The 22708-nt window shown below is 39.0% G+C and overlaps 4 protein-coding genes and 1 long non-coding RNA gene across 9 annotated transcripts; 3 read left to right on the forward strand and 2 right to left on the reverse strand.

The window, feature by feature from the left end:
• The first annotated feature begins 811 nt into the window (after positions 1-811).
• Positions 812-4605, forward strand: cd59b (CD59 molecule (CD59 blood group) b). Of its 3 annotated transcripts, none has more exons than XM_066669304.1 (5): positions 812-942; positions 1493-1565; positions 2305-2378; positions 2463-2603; positions 2682-4605. In XM_066669304.1, the coding sequence occupies exons 3-5, from the start codon at positions 2324-2326 to the stop codon at positions 2870-2872; spliced, it is 387 nt and encodes a 128-aa protein (XP_066525401.1). In that variant the 5' UTR covers positions 812-942; positions 1493-1565; positions 2305-2323; the 3' UTR covers positions 2873-4605. The 3 variants fall into 3 exon arrangements, with proteins under 3 accessions (XP_066525401.1, XP_066525403.1, XP_066525402.1); XM_066669306.1 differs by having other exon boundaries at positions 2499-2603; positions 2682-4604; XM_066669305.1 differs by having other exon boundaries at positions 870-941; positions 1489-1565.
• A 118-nt stretch (positions 4606-4723) lies between these two features.
• On the reverse strand, positions 4724-11539 carry kcnj11l (potassium inwardly rectifying channel subfamily J member 11, like). The gene is made up of 6 exons (XM_066667697.1): positions 11311-11539; positions 8772-8959; positions 8452-8688; positions 8040-8309; positions 7540-7747; positions 4724-6576 (listed from the first exon to the last, which is right to left on the reverse strand). Exons 2-6 carry the CDS (start codon positions 8928-8930, stop codon positions 6134-6136), a joined length of 1317 nt encoding a protein of 438 aa, XP_066523794.1. The 5' UTR covers positions 8931-8959; positions 11311-11539; the 3' UTR covers positions 4724-6133.
• A 1491-nt stretch (positions 11540-13030) lies between these two features.
• bet1l (Bet1 golgi vesicular membrane trafficking protein-like) lies at positions 13031-15433 on the forward strand. Of its 3 annotated transcripts, none has more exons than XM_066668955.1 (4): positions 13031-13150; positions 14365-14450; positions 14537-14593; positions 14808-15433. In XM_066668955.1, exons 2-4 carry the CDS (start codon positions 14385-14387, stop codon positions 14973-14975), a joined length of 291 nt encoding a protein of 96 aa, XP_066525052.1. In that variant the 5' UTR covers positions 13031-13150; positions 14365-14384; the 3' UTR covers positions 14976-15433. The 3 variants fall into 3 exon arrangements, with proteins under 3 accessions (XP_066525052.1, XP_066525051.1, XP_066525053.1); XM_066668954.1 differs by having other exon boundaries at positions 13040-13310; positions 14808-15428; XM_066668956.1 differs by lacking the exon at positions 13031-13150 and adding an exon at positions 13329-13563.
• Positions 15434-15619: 186 nt separating this feature from the next.
• On the reverse strand, positions 15620-17349 carry LOC136695122 (uncharacterized). Its single transcript, XR_010802252.1, has 3 exons — positions 17275-17349; positions 16142-16266; positions 15620-15789 (listed from the first exon to the last, which is right to left on the reverse strand). It is a non-coding gene; the product is annotated as an uncharacterized lncRNA (long non-coding RNA).
• A 3-nt stretch (positions 17350-17352) lies between these two features.
• On the forward strand, positions 17353-19700 carry arpp19b (cAMP-regulated phosphoprotein 19b). Its single transcript, XM_066668953.1, has 3 exons — positions 17353-17552; positions 18010-18132; positions 18245-19700. Exons 1-3 carry the CDS (start codon positions 17490-17492, stop codon positions 18413-18415), a joined length of 357 nt encoding a protein of 118 aa, XP_066525050.1. The 5' UTR covers positions 17353-17489; the 3' UTR covers positions 18416-19700.
• Positions 19701-22708: the final 3008 nt, after the last annotated feature.

A 22708-nucleotide genomic window follows, 5' to 3' on the forward strand; every position in this document is an offset into this window, starting at 1 on the left:
TCACCCCCAGCTGCAGCTCCAGATGCTGAATACGTGTCTATCCCCTGCCACCAGTCTTTGCCCTGTACTTATATAAAACATTGTTTTGAACTGTATGTGGGTTCTGTAAATGTCCAGTCTGAATGGCTTGTACCAAGAAGCTATAGCTTCCTTTGGACTTTCTAAAGCAAACATGCCGTTACAGACCTGCCTGACACCATTGTGTAGCCCATGCCCCAAGCCATAAATAGTGAGAGAGTGAAATAATGTACAAGTATCTTTCTGTGGTAAATAGACATTAATCAGCTTTGAAATATGATCAACACAAATAAACACAATAACATTGTAATTTGATCAATTCAACTGGTTGAGAGTGTTTCAGTACAAACAGAAAACATTTAATACTGTAACAAGGAACTTTCCAAAGATTTTGCAGCAACAACATGTTTGTCATCACCTTTTATCAACACTTAATAATAATTTAGGGACTCACAACTAACTCACAAGTCTTTGGGCATTTGTTTACTATTTTGACCTTGACCTTAATATATTCCGCGAATCTTTTGATATTTTTATGCACCATAAATATTGACACACATAAATACCTGCAACCCCACATGTTCGATTACACATTCAGATCTAATAGTTTTTAACTATATATATATATATACTTGAATGTTTAATGATTTAAAGAAATATAAGGGCACCATGGGTGGATGTGTTTGGAAAAGACCTTGTATTGGAGTCTGGTGTGTAGGTCTTTCTTTGCTCTGTGTGGCATGGCAGGGGTAAATGCAGAATGCCCACAACTCTGATCAATGACATCATTGAAGCAGGGCAGGGGTGAGGCTGGGCGAGAGCTGGACTGAAGAGGAGTCTTTAGGAATGATTGGGAGCTTTGTGCTAGACGGGTGTGTTCTGGAGAGATTTGCCTCATTTTCTACCAACATTTGAACTGCTCTGGTAAGTAATAATATTTGGCTTAATTGTCTTATCTCACTTTTGAACTCTGAAGAGTCGGATGATTGCTGTTGCTGTTTTATGTGATGCACTTGGTAATAACATTTGGCACCGTGCTTATCTATTATTTTTAGGACATTTTGGAAGATCTGTCTAGAGATGTGCAGTTATTTTAGATTTATACAAGTATCAGCAGATAAAATTATCAACACTGGACAGATATTTTTATTTTAATATATGTCTCTGTAACACTGTGAATTTAGTTGTGATTTATCATCGATGTACAATGAAAAACATGTATCTGCATTTTTGACGTCTACATACTTTTATTTGCCCTTTACACTGCATAGGAAGTTTAGGATGAATGGACTAATAAAATTGCTCCAAAACCTCTGAATAAACTCTTTATACATTAATTTCCATTCTGAGTTAAGAATAATCTGTCTCTGCTTGTCAACAATGACGTAACTACATCACAATGTCTGCTCCCTCTTCTTGTGCACTTGACCCTTCCCTTTCTTTTTCTTTCACTCTCTATCTCCCTCTGTGGCAGTGGGAACCCGAAGTTTCTGGTCATTTGTTAGCAGCCTCTAACATTGTGGTGTCAGAAGTGGGATACTACGCAGGTAAGCAACACCCTATTTAATGTGTCTTCTTTTCTGCTCAGTATCTCTGTGTTTAAACAGTGTAAATTCAGTTTTAAAGCATTTTGTCTCTGATAAGGCGGAAGAAGTCTCATCTTTTGGCACAAGCTGAATTTTGTATACACTGTGATAAAAGGGGACTGTGGAATGTGTCTTCAAAATTTACCCCATTTGTGGCAGTGAACACACACACACTAATGCACTAGGGGCCATGAACACACACCCAGAGCGGCAGGCAACCAACCCCAGTGCCCAGGGAACAGTTCTGGTTGCTCAAGGGCACTTTAGCCGTAAACTGAGGGAGGAGGACAGTGTGTTCCGGCTGGTCATGGATTTATTAAAACTAAAGTCTACTGTACCCTGAACTACAGTCCTCTGTACCCTGGAATACCATTTTACGCTTCTGTTTCCTTTGGGAACGCTTCTGTAATCAACTTTTAATCATCCAACTTTAGGTCCTGACTTCACTTATACTAGTGTTGTAGTACAGAAATGTTGAGACTGTAGAAACGTTTAATGCAAAAGAGGACACAAATTCTGTAAATACTTTTCAGAAGAAATTTTGGATGACTCGGTGTCAACATATGTAGGTGATATAATGTATGTACATCACTTTAACAGAGAAATGAATAAATTAGGTAATTATGTTTTATCAATAAATATGACTGTGTTTATAGTCTTTGCACTCATTTTCTAATGTGAACTATTCTTCATCTGCAAGTAAGAAGAATTTCAGCAGAATGAAGTACTCCATTGGGCTTTTTGTGGTGGTCTGCTCAGTGACTCTAAGTGTTGGTAAGTGGCGTTAAAACCCTCAACCATGCAGTAGCTGTGTCAGGTTTTTGTGGATGACTCTGGTGTGTTTTATATTCGAAACAGGCAGTAAGCATTATGGAATGCACTTCTCCTCTGTAGGCTCATCTCTGAAGTGTTATAAGTGCTCAGATTATTACGGCAGGAGGTGTGACAAGGTGCAGGAATGTTCTTACGAGGACTCCTGTCTGAATCTGCATGAGAAAGGTAAGCCTTCTTACTTGAATTGAAACTGATAGCTGCCTTAAATTCATTACCAATCACATTCCTTTCCCTGTGGAGCAGGAGGGAAAACCATCCAACAGTGCATCAGGTACACAGACTGTAACAACTCTCGCCTGTCCCAGATGTTTCCAGCTGTGTCCGGCTTCACCTACAGGTGTTGCAACAGTAATCTGTGCAACAGTGGCATCAGCGTAGATGCCCCACTGCTTTCTCTGCTCATTTCTCTGCTGTCTCTGTACTGGAGCTGCTAAACTGCCATTTACAAACTTTAATAAAACCCTGTTTAATCCATTCTGCAAAACTCATATGAATGTTTCTTAGCTGTGGAGCTGTTGGACATCTTTGCATATTTATGCTTTGTTGTGTTTTTCAAATAGCAGCCATTAACATCTTGTTGTATCTGCAGTTTTGGACCTCTGTGTTTTGAGCTCAATCAAATTAAATCATTTTTAGAGTAAAGTGTGTTGTTGCTGGGTCATGATGTAACGTCAGCTTGAGCTTAAACCTACTTTCAGTCATTTTATAACAGAAAAATTCCATACAAACTACACACAAAATACATTCATAAAATTTAGTAATTCCAGTCCAGAAATATAGTGGATTTTTTACAGGGTTAAAAAATTTTGTAAATTCAGATTATTCGGTTATTCAGGTTAGTTAATATGGTTGACTACAGAAATCTGCATTATATATTAGAAATATAGTAATATATAGATTATAATTAAATGTATATAGATTATAGTAAAACACAGATTATTACAACATAGATTATAGTACAACACTCAAAAAACTAAATTTTAAATCAGTGGTTTCATACAGCAGTGTAGTTTAAACTGATGACTGCACTAAAAGTACCTTCCCAAAATTATAAGGAAACCATTGTTACTGAAGTCCTGAGTAAATAGATCTGCAGTGAAACTTCTGAATACATGCATCATGTAAGAGCACAGGAAATGAAATCTCTTTTTGTTCCTTTTGGTCTAAACAATAATGCTAATGCTAATACTAATGCTCTGAAGCTGCTTTCTAAGCAGAAGACTTGGATTTGATTCACAGCCTGGGTAAGCTCAACACTACACCAATATGAGTGCTTAGGGAAGACCCCTAAATCTGTAACTGTTTGAAATGTATGTCCATCTGGATAAGTATATCTGCCAAATGAAGTAAATGTAAAACAGATTCCTTTATTCCCTAATATACATGAGGTAAAATATTATGATATGAAAATATAAAAAAAATTATAAATCCACAAATAATTTACCCAAGTACATGTACTTCAGTAAATCAACTCTGGAATCATAGTTATTGAGTTATGAACTCTTTAATTTGTAAAAATATCAAACAGGTGGAAATGCTGACAATAACATTAAAGATCTATTTTTAAAAATTTACAGTTTCTTGTAGTGTTATATAGATAATGTAATTTTTTATTACTGATGCAACAATGGAAGGCTATCTCTGTCCTCTCTTGTGTTTGCAAATAACTGTATACAGTGAACTAATCTCAGACGACACATTTTTGTAGTATTTATGTCAAATATATTATTTAAAAACAAGAGTCTATGTATTCATTACACTATAATAAATAATCATATTGTCATTACATATAAGTCTGGATTCCTGAAACAGATCTGAGGTCCATTGACTGTTGTGTTAGGTCTCAGTGGTTCTGAAACGAATGAATGAAACCTCAGAAATCATGTGGTAGCCTTGACAGTACATTAAGACAAAAATAGTGTGGAAAACAAGAAGAGGAAATCCAAATAATCTTTTATAGCCGCCTGTGCCCAGCTGCTGAGGGGTAATCTGGTGACATAACGTGATGTTGCATGTACAGTACCTTCCAAAAGTAGGTGGGCAATGAAGTCAAATTTGTTATTTTTACTATCCACTCAGATGGCTTGGGTTAAAGGAGAACATCAGGCACCCTTCTCTTCTGGATAATTCTGAACTTAAGAACAAGCGCCAAGATTCACAGACTAAAAGGAGCTAAGAGTTATTTTACCCCCCCCCCCCCTTTTTTTTTTTTTTTATCCTTTGATCCTTATTCCCTGTATAGTGAATTATATAAGTCATAAAACTACAATGTATACATGCAGATATAGCACCTGATTTCCGATTCCCACATATGAATAAATAGAAATGTTGTATTACAAATACATAATTGACTTTTAAGATCTAGTAATGCACTACACAGGGAGTATGGAGTGATTTGGGATGAAAACTCTGTTTTATTCTCATGCTTTGTGGTATTTTGATGTCTCTCTTTAAAAGGTACTATGGCCCCCTACTGGACTGGCATAGATAATGATAATGCAAACATTCGTCTGAAATTCAAGTATTTACAAATAAATAAAATAAATAAATATGTACAAGGCAGTGGGAACAAAATAGGCATAAAATGATATAAGATCAGATAAAAAATCATTTATTAAACATTTATACCTTAATTTATTCCATAAATACACAAATAAATAATCTCAGCATTCAGCTTAGTATAATGCACAGGGGTCCATTGACTGGTTTATAGTTTCAGCAGTATCACAAGAAAAAAACAAAATGTGAACAAGTGAAGGAATTCTCACATTCGGTGCTCAGTTTACATGACAACACAAGTCCACAACAAGAAAACACAACAAACACACAAAGTGAACACATTGTTAAACGGGAGCAATGACAAACAACTGGCATATACAACCACATCAATAAATAACCAAAACACAGAATTAAACAGGTTACTTATAATCAAGTGTATGAGGAACTGAATCAAGTCACGCCACTTACAGCTGCCTTTGTGTGCATGATTCTACAGGTCTCAACAAACTTTTGCTGAGTTCCTGAGGGTAAAAGTAAGAACCTCAAAAGAATACTCCAGCTCTATACTTTCTCTATACTTTCAGAAAGGACTTCCAAAACAGTTACCTTACAGGAGAAAGAAATCCCTTATTTATTTTCAGTGTAAGATAATTTAACAAGTTTGTGTTTTAGAAACAATTTTAGAAATTTAAACTTTATTGGTCCCTTTGCTATAAAATTTTGACAAATATAAAGTACACCTGGGTTTACGAATTATGTGAAATCCTCTTAAAAAATAAAGATAAAACGATGTTCCACCAATGATAAAATGCTGCATCTGTTACGTTCTGAAATGGACTATCTGTTTTTTTTCTAAGCACAGGGAAATGTTTTTTTCTATGTTTACTGTAGATGCAGGAAATTTATTTTGAGATTTGAGACTAGCTGGAGCATTCCTTCAGCATCAAACAACCACTTATTTCAGTAAAGTGCAGATATGGGAGGAATAGTTGATTAAAATGAATGTTTAAAAAAGTTCATTACAAAAAGCATTTCCCTAAATTACTGTCCATTCATCCAAAATACTGTATAATACATTTTGAACATAGTTCATATTCAAATAATATATCTCAACAGCATTGAATACACTCAAATGTAGGTCCAGCATACACCCTCCACCATCAATAACCAGTGTACACTATATTAGCTTTATTTTTTTAATCACTCATATCTTCCGTGGTCTCCTCCTCAATCTCTCTCCCTATTACCTCTAGCTTCACTGTTTTCTTCTGGCCCTTCTTCTCTTTCCCTTTCTCTTCATCATCCTTTTCTGCTGGAACATACCATGGTCTGGCTGCATTATCCTCACAGGCCCGGCTGCCGCCCCTCCTGTAGCCCCCACGTCCAGCCCGCACTAACCCCCAGCCCTGGGGCTTGCCTTCGTGTGGTCCATTGTCCTGCACTCCTCTGGTATGATCCAGCTCCTTGGCACTGAGGGCAGGCATCCGCACTGGCACCGTGTTCCCGAATTTGGAATAATCCACTGAGTAACGCCCATCCTCCTCCGTCATGATGGAGACAAAGCGCCGACCCCACAGGATCTCGTCTGGAATGTAAGACGTACGCGCCTGCATGGTGATACCGGTGGTCTCCACAACACCTGCCAAACACACAAACATAATACACACCACTGACTAGAAGACTGGACACACCTACTTATATAAATCATAGAAAATAGCTGATATAAATATTTTAATTTTCTAGTTATAAAATTTTTGAGATTTTGTTTAGTTTTTGGAATAATAATGTACATATAGATTATTAGATTAAGTCTGTTTCCAAGCTTTTGAATGATAGTTTGATACAGAGTATGACTGCAGATATACAGACAGATCCTTTTAATCACATGTTGAACAGATCTGGACACTGTTTAATTTGATCTGAAAACAGTTTTATTATCTTAAGAGTTTGGGTCTTTTGGACTCTTCCCTTCCTTAAAACTGATTATCATACCCCTCATTTACTAACAATCCCAGGGTTATTATATGCTAAGTCTTATTATTCAGTAATAACATATAAATGATGTGCATTGACTTGATAGTTTTTCTTGAGTAAGTAAATTAAAATTTAAAATTCTCAAAATTAAGCAGGGAGAATGGGAAGCCTAGACCTGCCAATGGATACTGGCCATTTAAAGATGTAAATGATCTGATACAGACAAACATGTTTCTCAGTTTTTTGTGAATTTTTAATCATTTGAACACAGCAGCTGTCCTTCACACTGTGTGGAAATTTATTGATGAACGGGCCAATAAAAATGCTCCAGAATTACTTGGAGTAAATATTTTCCATTGAACTTCCATTGAAAGTGAAGAAGATTTTTTACTTCTACTGTAAAGTTACTGTTTTTGAGATATACATTTTTCTTTAGACAGCAGCACTATTTCTATATATGAATTTAAGATATTTATTCTACACAATCATAGAGGGGGTTTCATTAAGTGCCACATGGCTGACTATGTTTGGTGTGAGTGGTGTTAACCCACAAAAACACGATTACTTTGAAAATCCTAAAACTCACTACGAAGATCAGGGTCAGTGGCCTGCTGTTGAAACAGCCTACCTTCTAATATGACAATGATTTCCAGGTCTTCATTGAGCAGTGACTGGGCAGAGACCTCATAGAGGGGGCTTCCTCTCTCAATGGTATGACTGATGATAAGCGGTGACACAAGGAAGATGCCATTGCTCCTGAGGGGGTTTTCCACCTGGATGTCCAGCTGACAGACTGGAACTACCTCCCCTTCTGCTGTCACTGTTCTCCGAATTACCTGAGAGCAGAAGGGCAGATAATGACCAATAGGCATGTGATTTATCAAGTAAATCTAATACCTAGACTATGTAAACTATATCTAGTTGCTATGGGCCAGTTCCCCACAATTTCTTTTGTCACTTTTCTTAAAGCCCTTTCATACTGTCATGGTTTTATCTCAATAAAAACATGTATTATTGTGGAGAAGCATGTTTTTCTTTCTACAGTGAGTGCAAAACTACGTCTAAACCTAAGCTGCAGGTAATTCCTGTGATCTTGGGTTTGTGGTGTATAGTGGAGACTTTTCTTACCTGCAATTGAATTGTAGCAGAGATAATCATACTCTTCCTCAAATCTCCAACACGGAACATAAATGTGGGTCTGCCATTGCGTGGAGCAATGACAGCATTGCGGGAGAAGATGAGTGTTTCTGCTCGTCTGTTAGCCTGAGCTGTCTTCATAAACACACAGCCTAGCATAACTGCGTTGATGATGAGGCCCAGAATGTTCTGGATGATCAAAACTGTGATGGCCAGCGGACACTCCTCAGTCACCATCCTCCCACCAAAACCAATGGTCACCTTGCAAGAAAAAAAAATCATATTAGTTGGGATTACTCCCAGCACTCTCGAGAAGTATGATATTCTATTGCATTTTGTACATTTTGAATGGTCCCTCAGCTGTTCATGTTAATGATTCCAGTCCTTCAGAGCAATTCCTCACCTGCACCTCAATAGAGAAGAGGAATGCTGAGGTAAAGGAGTGAATGGCAGTGACACAGGGCACATGTCCAGGATCATGGGGGTCACGTGGCTCAAGGTCACCGTGAGCAAAGGCCAAGAGCCACCACACCATGGCAAAGAGCATCCATGAACAGAGGAATGCTGAGGTGAAGATGAGGAGCGAATGCTGCCACTTGAGGTCCACCATCGTGGTGAAAACATCCTGAAGAAACCGACCCTGAAAAGAGCAACAATACTTGCAGTGGAGCTTCTAAAATGCAAAAACAATTTTTGATGTTCTGCTGAAGTACAGTGTTGTACCTGTTCCCGTATATTCTTATGAGCAACATTACAGGATCCACTCTTGGTAATGAAGCGAGCTCTCTGGGATTTGGTGCGGAAACGGTTGGGCTGTGTGGAATCCTCAGCCAGTCGGGTCAAGAGAAATCCATCCGGCAGCAGACCTTTCCGAGCCAACATTTCTGGGTTTTCAGTTTCACTCTATTAAACTAAAAGATTAAACATTTTACTACATTAATGTCCATTGTTATAATGATTGTGGCAAAAGAAGCAGAAACAGTATTTCATTTAAAAGATTGATACATCGCTGAGAATAAAATGTACTGTTTTTAGATGATTAAAAAAACAAAACAAAAAAGAGGCCTTGCAACTAAGGAACATACCCAGTCCTAGCAATGGAGATAAACAGTTTTTCAATCTGATCATGCATTTAACTGGAACAATACAGCTTAATATATATATATTAAACACACAAACACAAATATATATTTTTTAATATATATATATAATCCATCCATCCATCCATTATCTGTAACCGCTTATCCAATTTAGGGTCGCGGGGTGTCCAGAGCCTACCTGGAATCATCGGGCGCAAGGCGGGAATACACCCTGGAGGGGACGCCAGTCCTTCACAGGGCAACACAGACACACTCACACACCTATGGACACTTTCGAGTCGCCAATCCACCTGCAACGTGTGTTTTTGGACTGTGGGAGGAAACCGGAGCACCCGGAGGAAACCCACGCGGACACGGGGAGAACACACCAACTCCTCACAGACAGTCACCCGGAGCGGGAATCGAACCCACAACCTCCAGGTTCCTGGAGCTGTGTGACTGCGACACTACCTGCTGCGCCACCGTGCCGCCCCATATATATAATCCATTTTCTGGATTTAGAATGAGAGAACAAAAGTTGAACACTTTACGCTTACATTTATGAAAAAACTCACTTGCTTGGCCACCATAACCCCTTACTGGGTTTAGGATATTTCATGGCACTTAGCAGGACCAATAAGCCATGCTTACTTCAGAGGACTACAGAAAATACTTCACCTAAACTGAGAATGCTCAGAACAGTCTGGTTGGGCTCAGCAGAAAAGTACACACACAAACATAACTAGAAATCGTGAAGCTGAAATAAAGTTACTATTCATTTCATTTTAACAGAAGTTACTTTTATTTAGATACAAATTTACTTAATAAAAATTTATATCAGAGATTGTTAACATTTTTCTACTCTTTGGAAAAAATTATTCATTTATTTAGTGTTTATTTAGGGGTACAGTAGTCATTTACACCACAGCGTGCATATTGGTGTTATTATAGTTCAGCTACCTAGCTTTCAGAAGCTGACCATTCTGAATCCTAACCAATGCAATACTGCATTAGTCAAGAAGATGAACCATAACCATAAAGTATGTTTTCTCAAACAGGCTTTTTAGGCACCAAATATTCTTGTTATGATTCCATTGCTAAAATAATTATTTTTACCCACGTTCTTTATGTTATAAAATGTGTACTATGACTTAGTGCACCTTTAATAAACAGGTTTACAGAAAATTATTAATAAACTATTAATAAACTATCAGATATTATAACATATATTAGTCAAAATGTACATTAATTTTCAACCTTTTTTCACTGGATAAAGCACCATTCCTTATCGGGTTAGAAAAGACATATATTTTAAATTTGAATTAATTAATGTATTTGATCTGTTCGCCTAAAAAACTCTACAATTAATTGGGAAGTAAAATGTACATGTTCAAAGCAAATATTTATACAAAAGTATATTGTTTGCAATCTAATATGATTTATTAAAACCTAACTGGGTTTAATTCATTTTGTATGACAATACGATTTCATAAGGTCTGGTTACACTTTGATTTGCTTTAGAATTATTCAGTGTTTGTAAACATTTTCAGCTTTGATGGAGGACAACTCCTGATTATTGCAAAATAAATCTACTCACCATTTACACTTCATGGAGCTGTTAATGTGGAGGTGTAACGACGTTTAACAGGATTATTTAACATCGTGGACTTGCTCAGTAGATTTTATTGTTATATCTACATTGACTGAAGCCCTGTAAGTCCTAGAAATGACCGAAGAGCATTCGTTTATTTTATTTTTGCATGTAACCTTACTGTATTTCCTTAATGCGCTGATAACTGAATAATATCTAAAGCTTTGTCTATAGAGAGGGCTGTAGCAGACGGCACTGTAAATACTGTAACATCCAAACGGAAGCAAACGTTACAACAACAAATCCCAAGTCACGTTTAATCCTAGGAACAGTGCTGCAGCGCAATAAATCTCCATCTAGCCATGAACCTTTATGCCCGTCCAGCAGGCTGTGGTTTGTTTATGTAGGGTCGGGATGGTTAAAGAGCTCAGCATCTGTCCGCCATTCAACACCAGAGCCACCACACACCAGCCAGAGCTCACCTCTCTGACCCCCCTCCCTTCCAAAAGAGGCCGAACGCAACAACCCCTCACCTCGGCGGATTCGTTAGAATCAGCCAAAGTCAGTATGACAATAAAGGTGGGTTACTCGCCTGTGTGTTCGGTGTGGAGGAGATGTTGGGGGAGCTGTCTTTAGCAGGAGATCTTATGCAACGCCTCCGTATTCAGCAGCAGCGGAGCAAGTAAAGCGGACAGTCAGCCCCATTTTACACTCAGCGAGAGAGGACACGCACAGGAGGACCCGCACATCCCACAATCCTCCTCCGCGCTCAGCATCCCTCACACCGCAGCTCCCTGCCCGATAATTCTCCTGGGTTCGTAATCGAGCCGTGCGCTTAATCAGAATCAGAATCATTCAAACCGAACCACCGAGTGAATTGAATCTACGGAACCGATACGGCGCAATGATTCGAAGCCCAGGCCTCGCATGTGATCTGATGTCACGCACACCTAGGGCACCAGTTGTTTTTACTGGTGGGGGGAGGTGTGGGGGCGGGGGTAAACTTACTTACTTAACCTGAGTGCGTACACACAAGACTTCATAGGAAAATAGGTTAACGATTAATTGGAAGTAGATATATATTTCACGATTAGTTTAATATATTTCATATATTGGCACTGTGTTGACGTTATTGTAAAAGCCACCGTGAAAACACTTTTTCGATTCATTACACTCTACATTGGTCCGTCTCTAAACCTAACCTCTCCTACATTTTGGAAGCTTTAAACAATATGCAATTCTTAAATATATATCTTATACAAAAAAGGACATTAAGTGGCAATAAAGAATATATATATTTTTTTACTTATATTAATTTAATATTTGCCTCTTACATGTGGTATTTATTTGTTTTTATTTTGCATTTGTTATGCATTAGTTTTTTAATTTTATGTGCATTTATTCATGTGTAATTCTTGGAAATAAATATATGTTCATGGGCAGCCTTGGCCTAATGGCTAGAAGCGGTTTGCTGGTTTGATCCCCAGGGCTGGCAGGAACATCCGTGGCTGAAGTGCTCTTGAGCAAGGCATTAAACTCGCAAACGCTCCCCGGGCGCCGGGGGTAGTTGCTCTGGGTGTGTGTTCACAGGCCTTAGTGCCCGTGTTTGTGTGTGTGTTCTCTGCCACAGATGGGTGCAGAAGACACATCGTTTTATGTTGTACAATGACAAATAATAATAGCCCACATATATAGTATAATTTACACTGTTCGTGGGTACTGTCACCTGAAAACTAATCTCTCTTTATCAAAATTATATATTTAGGTGATTTTATTTTTTCAATTAAATATGCATAGGAATATGCAATTAGTCGTTGTCTTTATTTACTCAAAAGTTGCAGGGATTTGTTCCTCATTTATAGCCCAATTTATACTTAAACTTATAATTAAGTTATATGACGTAAGACACTCTGGCTTTGAGAAAACCGAGGGGCATATTCATGGCATTTGCTGCTTATTGCACTTGTGATACATATTTTCGCATACATAACACAGCACACACATGTTCACCAGGGCAAACTTAGTTTTAGCTGGAGGGGGTCTTTCATTCCAGCATTTTCTGGAGTGTATAAGGCAGATATGTCACTCCCTACTCTGTAAAATAATACTCTGGTTTATACACGTAGTGCACTAAATATAAGATATGTGATTTTGCCGGAAACTAGCCTTATATTAGAGTTATAAGTCTTTATTTTGTGGCAGACGCTGTTATTTCACGATCTACAAAACACATTAGGCAGGAAACAGCTCACGTCTGATGCGGGAACGCAGAAGAGAAGCTGTGGAGGCGCAAGTGGCTCTGATTGGATGAAGCTAGTTCCTGTGCGTGATGACGTAGGGGCCGTGCGTGCTTCGTTTGATTCGAGCACAACAGAAGAGTTGGGAGAGACCCGAGTCGCTCTGGACGGATTCGCTCACTCCGCTGTGAAAGAGTAATGGGAGTGTAAACACTGCTCTCTCTCTCTCTCTCTCTCTCTCTCTGTCTGTGTGTGTTCTGGGGCCTTCTCTCCTGTCGGACTGCGGCTCCCTCGCTCTGTCTGTCATCTGTAGTAAAGCGCTGGTCTGTAAAAATGGCTGATCACTGGAACAGGGGTGAGTGACACGTCGCATAGTCCTAGACAACTGTTTGTAAACTTGGGAAGGGCTTCACCGTCTTCCTCCAATTTCTAAAACGCCAAGACCATTCATCGCAGACCTTTTTGAGAATATTGATTTGGAGCTGAACCATAAACAGGCGATAATCATCTCTGTCGTTACTGTGTACACTCTGGAAGCTGTGTCAATATTCACGAGGATCCTGTTGACATGTTTACAGACGGAATATTTTAGCTAATCCTCTGAAGAGGTATTCCACTGCCTTTATATTTCTGTAATTCAAATGTGAACAAAGTTATCCACATTGGTTTAACGATAAATGGTGTTTTTTAGAAGAAACTGCCAACTCTCATATTTATAATGGTGGTGGTAATAGGATCCTGGGTTTATGGTTGAAATAGACATATGTCCTGACATATCAGAGAAATTTACCTTTAACCTTGATGGCAAACACATAGAAGACAAGAGGAATCCCTGTCTTAGTACCATTCATTTACAGCCTCCATCGCTGAAAGGTAGAGCTACTGCTCAGTTGCATTTGATGAATCTGACTTGACTGTTCCAGTCTCAGTTCTCATGACAGCTTTCTCTGTATATTTTTTATGTTTTCCCTTTTCTACACACATCTTTATTCATGAAATATGAAAGTTAAAATCATCCTTTCATAATCAATTAAAAATTCATCTGTCACAAGCTTCATTCAGTACACACAATCTATGAATATGCAATTCATCCCAGACACTGTCCATTTATTTCTCTGCCATTGTCCTGAAGCTAGAAAGACATGCTGAAGTGCTTAGCAAGAGCTCAGCCATTACACTCATAACACTAAGTTTATTTCACTCATTCTCGCATTCATTCACATATTCTAGCATATATAGAAGAAGCTAAACCAAACCACAAGAACATAATAATAGCATAAAATTGGAAAATAGGTTTCCACTTAAAAGGGCCTTTTAATGGAAACCAAATGAAAGCATTTTTAGCCAACTGGATATTGAATCTGCTCAGTTTGTGTTTAGCTGAACCGTTATCTACCTTGTATTACCAGGACATGGAGCTGTTGATGATATGCTGGATGCAGAAAACAAACGCATAGCTGATAATCTTGCGAGCAAAGTATCCAGACTCAAGTCGGTAAGTCAGAATCATAATATTAACAATATTGGGCAGAACAAATAATGCCCCTGCGTAACTGTACATGTCTTCCTCATCATCCACAGTTGGCATTTGACATTGACAAAGAGGCTGAAGAACAGAATTCCTACTTGGATGGCATGGTATGCGTAATGGACTCAATATTCTTTGTATACTGTTAGACTGCATATAGTCCTAAAACCATGGAATAGTATAAGACTAGAGAAAATATGTGCTTAGTAAAAAGGTCTTTAAAGCTGACTAATACAATATTATTCTTTGGCAATGTGGTATAATACCATAGAAATATGTGGTGTTTAAACAACATTTAGCAACGTATATATTTTTTTCCCTTAGGACTCAAACTTCCTCAGTGCAACTGGACTGTTGTCAGGGAGTGTGAAGAGGTTTTCCACAATGGTCCGTTCTGGCAGAGATAACCGAAAGATCCTGTGTTATGTATCCATAGGTCTAGTGCTGATATTCTTTGTGCTTTACTATCTTGTCAGCAGATTGCAAAAATGACTAAAGTTTAAGATAATTTTGATTATTTATCTTCTCAGTTTTATGGGAAGAACAATATTTTGTGTGAAGTACTTTGTCCTTGTTTACACAAGAACATATTTTTACTGATGTGCTTTGCTGGCATGGCCCCAGGATATTTCAAATGTTAACTGAACTGAAAGTTATTGGTTAAACAACAAAGACTTTTACTTTCTGTTCTGAGATGTTTGCAGACTATAGATTCACAAGATTAAATTAATTTTTTTTTTCCAAAGAACATTTTGTTTTAAAATTACATGAGTACTAGACAAATGTCTGTTGTCGTAAACCTATCCAAATTGTGTTGTGTACATACAGTAGTGAATTGAGGGTGTTAGGGCTAAAATCTTGTATGGCTGGACTATATAATTGTTTATTGTTTACTATGTAACAAAATAAGAAAAATAATACACAGAGTTATTCTTTACTTTTAACCTTAGATACATCATAATATTTAGTTTTTCTGTTACGGAATAAAAAATAGATCCTTGTCCATTTCTATTCCTTTGATGTCTTCCTTGACCTCATTCGGTCCATTACAGGTCCTACTTTAGTAAATGATTTCGTAACATAGCACTTGTATCACTAAACTAAAAACACAGTAACACAAATTGTGACTTAATTCTGGAAACCATGTTGATATCTGGGCAGTACTGTGGTAAAAAATTCATGTCACTGTCACACAGCTCCAGGGTCCTGGGGTTGCAGGTTTGAGGTCCAACTTGAGTGACTGAGGAGTGTGGTTTGTTCTCCCTCTGTATGTGTGGGTTTCCGCCAGGTGCTCTCAGAAGAATGACTACTCCAGATAAAAAGAATATCCACAAATGTATGGATATGTGCATACACACAGTCACATGCAAGAGTTGTAAAACCTAATGGTGCAGCAGTATTCCCCAAAGCATGATTTCACACATATCATGCAGGGATTTATGGACATGTGGACGAATATCAAAGCTATACTGTGTAAAGTGAGTATCCATTTAAGATTCAGCAGCTTACTCATACATAATTTTGTGAGATACCGCTTATTTCTTAGAAGTTTACTTTTTGTTTGCAGACTGTCCATGTTATCATGCATATTTTTGTCATCTACTGTGTCCACAATGGCACTGTTGATCAAACAATATGTTGGACTAGAAAACACTCACCATATTACAGATATTCTGGAATAATTGGGTGGATTCCACTGGTATAGCTGGGCAAGAAGCACATAGGATATACAAGGCTTGCTTTTCTAATAACAGGCTTGGCGAATTAGCATCATGTGCAGTTGCTGTAAAGGACATTAAACAAACAATATGTGCAGTTAAATATTTGTGAATTTACAAGAAATGTGCATAGTTGGACAGGTCCATATGCACCCAGTCATAATTTCGCACCCAGAAGGCCCAGCATACCCCAAAGCACTATAACTCACACTTAAACAACAGTTAGGGCACATTCATACTGGATGGTGCACACTTTGGTCTTAAGTTAACAGGCTAACTATAAAATCGTAATTTGTGGAATGCAGAGCCCATGAAGATCTTCACAATAAATTATAAACATCTTATTGCAAAGGCAAGATTAAATACAGTGTGCGGAACCTTTTCCCCTTGCCTTACCACCTTACCCTTGCTTATGCTTCTCACACCTTAGCAGCATGTCCTAATTTTCTTATGCAGGGTGGTCACCAGCAGGGCTCTTACTAAGGAAACCCATTTCCACCACATTCAATTCATTTATTCATTCTATGTCTGTAACCACTTATTCAGTTCAGGGTTGTGGAGGGTCCAGAGCCTACCTGGAATCACTGGCCACAAGGCAGGTACACGCCATGGAGGGAGCGCCAGTCCTTCACAGGCTGACACACATTCACTCACACACTCACACCTATGGACACTTTTGAATTGCCAATCCACCTACCAACGCGTGTTTTTGGACTGTGGGAGAACACACCAAACTCCTCACAGTCACCTGGAGCGGGACTTGAACCCGCAACCTTCAGGTCTCTGGAGCTGTGTGACAGCGACACTGCCTGCTGCGCCTACCATCCCACATTAAATTAATAGTTTGTTTTCCTCCCTGCAGTATGTTGCTATATCTTTATTTTGCGAAAATATCTAAAGGTGTTTCGTTCAGAATGTCTATGTTTCTCATTATTTTGGTCTGTAGTTGACAATACTAAACAGAAGCTCCAAATTATTGTTCAGATTAATATTAAGGTATTATTTCCAAATATTTAAATAGCATTTAGTATTGAATAGTATATTTTTTAAAAACAGATAGCAATTTACTCAACGTATAAGCGGGGTAGGGCATGTTTTGTTGACGGAAGCGAAGCGGAGCTCCAGGAATGTAGAGGGCGGTAGCGCGCACAGAGGCGCGTGCATGTGGACAGCGTCCAACAAGTTGATTTCCCTCTGTCTTCGCCCGCAGAAGAGCGGCTTTGTGGCGGAGCACCTGGACCTAGAGTGAGCGGGGAAACGCCGAAATATTAACCTCACATTTATCTTAATGTCTACCGAGGCGGAGACGACACCCCGGGCCATGGAGGAGACGAGCAACGAGGAGCAGCAGGTCTGTTTAGCCGTAAACCGCACAAACACAGCCGAGAAAAAAAAAACAGAGAAGCACGCAGGGCTAGCGAGCTAACTGTCTTCATAAGGACACTGCAGGAGCTCCGGTGTTCACTTCACACTCTTAACTCTCACGTACACCGCTGTAGTATCACAGTCTGAGGGGTAAAGTGTTCAGGCCTTGTGGGCCATAGAAATAATAAAAGCTGTTTTGTTGCAGGCTGTTCGTTAAGGGTTAGTAAGCTAATCTTTGCTCGGGCAATGAGGCTTAAGTTTTAAGGTGGAGCGGGTAATTTAATAGGTGCCCAGCTTCAGCGCCTTCAATTAGGTGTTTCTCAGTCTCAGTTCTTTTCCCTAGCTTGGTGTCACTTTGTCTTTGCCGTTTATTTTTTGTTATTCACTTGGCGACAGTGTGCTTTTGTGTGATACACTTTCCACATGATTTTCATACTCTACAGGAGATGGACGACACGGTTGTGAGTCCTGAGAAAGCAGAGGAAATAAAGCTAAAGGCTCGATACCCGCATCTGAGGACTAAACCTGGCGGCTCAGACCTGCTGAGGAAGAGACTACAAAAAGGGGTATATGCTTTTCCTACTTTGTTTACACCTGACGAATATTACGGGAACGTTTAAGAATGAAATGTGTTTAATACTGAATAGTAGTGTCATTGGAACGTCTGTCTTTTTGCAGCAAAAGTATTTTGACTCTGGAGATTACAACATGGCCAAAGCCAAGATGAAGAATAAACAACTCCCAGCAGCCACAGCTGAAAAAACTGAGATCACTGGAGACCACATCCCCACTCCTCAGGACCTGCCCCAAAGGAAGCCCTCGTTGGTTGCCAGCAAACTGGCTGTCTGAAATGAACTTAGTGGACAAATTTTCCTCCTACCATTCCTGATGTCGTGATCTCCCTTTAACCTCAGTTTTCTGTGTTTTTGTTCCTTTTGCTGTCACACTTTCTTACATTCTATTGGCTGTTTAATTGCTCTGAAAAAAACATTTTGATAAAGGTAAAACATTTAAGACACTTGTTTGTTTACTGCTGAATGCTCTCCTGTGCATCTGTGGAAATGAAATGTTGGCTGTTGAAGTAGATTTAGTCACAGTCTACTCCCAGGTGTGATCATGCTGAAAGCTGACGGACACAAGTGAACATTTTACGGTTTTACATTTTTATTCACTCATTCCCCTGCAGTCATTCATGTACATTGTTTGATTGAAAGATTTGAGCAGACCTTGAATGGTGAGCATATACCAATCATTGGTCAAAGCTGTCTTGTGAGATGCGGAGGTTTTGTGAGGCATGTTCATAGCCTCCTGCCTGTACTTTTTGGGGAAGTGGCCTTAATGGTATCTGTCACAGTCACTCTTGGGCAATATTTGCCCACTCTTATAGGGGAGCACTTTGTGGCTCTAGAGCTTGATGTGATTGGTCTCTGATTTCTTTCTTCTTTGCCATTTAGGTCATCTGCGAGAGCAGCCCACTCAAATAATATTCTGACTGTGCACAAGCATTTACTGTCGAGGCTGTGCCATTTGTTTTGTAAATAAAATAGTTTTGCACAATATCTGGCAGGTATTTTTCCTCTTTTGTTATACTCCTATCCATGTGTTTACCTAAAAGCCATGGTGCTGAAAGACACTGATTTGAAGTTAAACATTCAGCTCTGTTAATGTAGATGATTACATGTGTGGAAAAGATCTAGGTAATTATCTAGGCTTCTGTATATAGTGAGTAAGACTGGCACATTATATTGTTTAAGAAAAGAAAAATCTGGCAGTGTCTGTCTTGTCTCTAGCTAAACATGCTCTTTAAAATTTTAACAGCACTGTCCAAAGACATCTCCATTTTTGTTTTCTTTAGTGTACTACACTTATTACCACAGACCTTTTCCCCTTCTCCTATAAATGTGTTTATTTGTAGATGGTGTTTATTTTAGGACAGTGAAGATTTTATATTTTAAAGTAACACTTATGAAAGTGTCAGACATGTTCTATTAACTAATTCCTGCCCAACAACATTTTCTGTGCTTTCCAATATCTTCTCCAAGTTCAGTTTGAGCTAACACAGGAGTGTCAAAACCTCAGAAGCTACCATGTAATGTTTGTGGTAAACCAAAAAGATATGCAAGTAGGTTGCAAATTACTTTGTATGGCACTTATGTTTTAGTAATAAAATACTTACTTCCTTTAACTGTTTCATCTTGTTCAGTGTGATGGTGGGTCTGGAACCTACCCAGAATCGTTGAGCACAGTAACACACCCAGGGCACTTACACTGTAGTGTCAAAAGTATTCTCTCACCCGTCCAAATAATTGAATTCAGGTAGGGTGTACAAAATATCATCTAGGCATGCAGACTGCTTCTACAAATATTTGTGAAAGAATGGTTCGCTCTCAGGACCTCAGTGAATTCCAGCATGGTCCCATGATATGATGCCAACTGTGCAACGAGTCCAGTCATGAAATTTCCTCATTACTAAATATTCCATTCAACTCTCAGTGGTATAACAAAATGGAAGCGATTGGGAACTACAGTAACTCGGTCAGAAAATGGTAGGCCACTTAAAATGACAGTGTGGGGTCAGAGGATGTTGAGACACATAGTGTGCAGAGGTTGCTACCTTTCTGTAGAATTGATCTCTACAGACCTCCAGACTTCAGATTAGCTCAAGAACAGTGCGTAATGTGTTTCATGCAATGGGATTCCATGGCTGAGCAGTTTCATCCAAGCCTTATATCATCAGATGCAATGCAAAGCATCGGATACAGTGATGTAAAGTCACTGGACTCTAGAGCAGGGGAGTCGTGTTCTCTAAAATGACAAATCATGCTTCTTTGTCTGCCAATCCGTTAGATGAGTTTGGTTTTGGTGGTTGCCAGGAGAATGGTGATTGTCTGACTGGATTGTGCCAAGTGTAAAGTTTAGTGGGGGATTGTGGTGTGGGCTTGTTCTTTAGGAGTTAGGCTCGGCCCCTTAGTTCCATCCATCCATCCATTATCTGTAACCGCTTATCCAGTTCAGGGTCGCGGGGGGTCCAGAGCCTACCTGGAATCATTGGGCGCAAGGCGGGAATACACCCTGCAGGGGACGTCAGTCCTTCACAGGGCAACACAGACACACACACATACCTATGGACACTTTCGAGTCGCCAATCCACCTGCAACGTGTGTTTTTGGACTGTGGGAGGAAACCGGAGCACCCGGAGGAAACCCACGCGGTCACGGGGAGAACACACCAACTCCTCACAGACAGTCACCCGGAGCGGGAATCGAACCCACAACCTCCAGGCCCCTGGAGCTGTGTGACTGCGACACTACCTGCTGCGCCACCGTGCCGCCCCCCTTAGTTCCAGTGAAATGAAATCATAATGTTTCAGCATACAAAGAGATTTTGGACAATTTTTTGCTCCTAACTTTGTGGAAACAGTTTGGGCATGGCCCCTTCCTGTTCCAACATGACTGGACACCAGTGCACAAAGCAAGGTCCATAAAGACATGAATAAGTGAGTTTGGTGTGGAAGAACTTGTCTGGCCTGACCTCAACCGGATAGAACACCTTTGTGATGAATTAGAGCGGAGCCTTACTCATCCAACATCAGCATGTGACCTCATAAATGTGGTTTCGGAAGAATGTTCAAAATTCCCATAAACACACTCCTAAACCTTGTTAAAACTTCCCAGAAGAGTTGAAGCGGCTATAGCTGCAAAGGGTGGGCCAACATTATATTAAACCCTATGGATTAGGAATGGCATGTCACTCATGTTCATATGTGTGTGCAAAGGCAGACGAGTCACCTGCAGCAAGGTTTGAACCTACAAACCTAGAATCCTGGAGCTGTATACTTCAACATAGAATTTTTAAAGGAAATCATGTATTCAACAAATTACATTAAAACTGATCTACCTTCTGTCATTGAGTAAGGCAATTGTGTTACAGCAGGTCAAATCAAAATGTATATTTTGTGTCTGAATTATTAGTTTTTATTAGGTTTTTACTTGTTTAGGGTGGCACACAGCTCTAGGGTTCAAGGGTTGTGGGATCAAGCAGGTGACTGCCTGAAGAGTTTGGTGTGTTCTCCTTGTGTCTGTGTGGGTTTCCTTTAGTTGTTCTGTTTTTCCACAGTCTATAAACAAATGCTGGTATGTGGATTGACTGTTTCAGCGAATCCATATTTGTGAACGTGTAAGTGTATGGTGCCCCGTACAGGATGTGTTCCTTTCCGGTGCCCCGTGATTCTGGGAAGGCTTAATGGTTATCGAAAATAATTGATTTAATTATTAAATTATGAAGCCCCCTAGCACCAACTGGGCTTTGGAGCAGTGGAACTGTGTTTTCTGTAGCGATGGAGCTCATTTCAACACCTTGGTGATCAGCAGACATTTATACCAAGATGATTCTCCTAATTTTAAATAAGTGCCAATTTCCACTGAAGAGACCAGATGTAAGACCTGATACACCATTTGCCAACCTGGGACACATCAGGCCAACCACTAATTCTTTTTCAGATTGTTGTTAACAGTATAACCCAACTATTCAAAAGTGCTTGGAGGAGTACTCATTTCTGAGTACAATTAACAGATGTCTCTATTGCTTAGGATTTTATTGAGTAATGGTCATCCTTGGAGGACAATCCTGACCAATGAAACTAGCCCACAATTTAACTTATATCCTGCAATAACATGCAGGCCCATAGGGCAAAAGAGCTTGATTCAAATGTGTGCATTAGAGGTGGCCCTAAAATCATATCACAATATTTCAGGGTGTTTTGATGATAACAATATTCTTGTAGACATGACAAATTTAGCAAAAAATAATGTTATATTAATATTAATTATATGACATTATATATATATATATATATATATATATATATATATATATATATATAATTTATTAAAATATTTTATTTTACTACATTTGTATCAATTGTTCCAAACATTCAGAAGTTACAAAAAATTTGCTAAATTTGCTTATTTTATATAGAAAAATAACTTACCAAGATTCTGATTTTGTGTTTTAAAATATATAAATACCATACAACCAAAGTACAGAAAATTTTAATGTGTGCATATAAACAGCAAATGTAAATAATTATACAAAAAATGACCATAAAGCTTCCCAGTAAATAATAAAACAAGTACAGAATAG

This window comes from Hoplias malabaricus, chromosome 4 (assembly GCF_029633855.1).
Source record: "Hoplias malabaricus isolate fHopMal1 chromosome 4, fHopMal1.hap1, whole genome shotgun sequence".
NCBI classification, from domain to species: domain Eukaryota; kingdom Metazoa; phylum Chordata; class Actinopteri; order Characiformes; family Erythrinidae; genus Hoplias; species Hoplias malabaricus.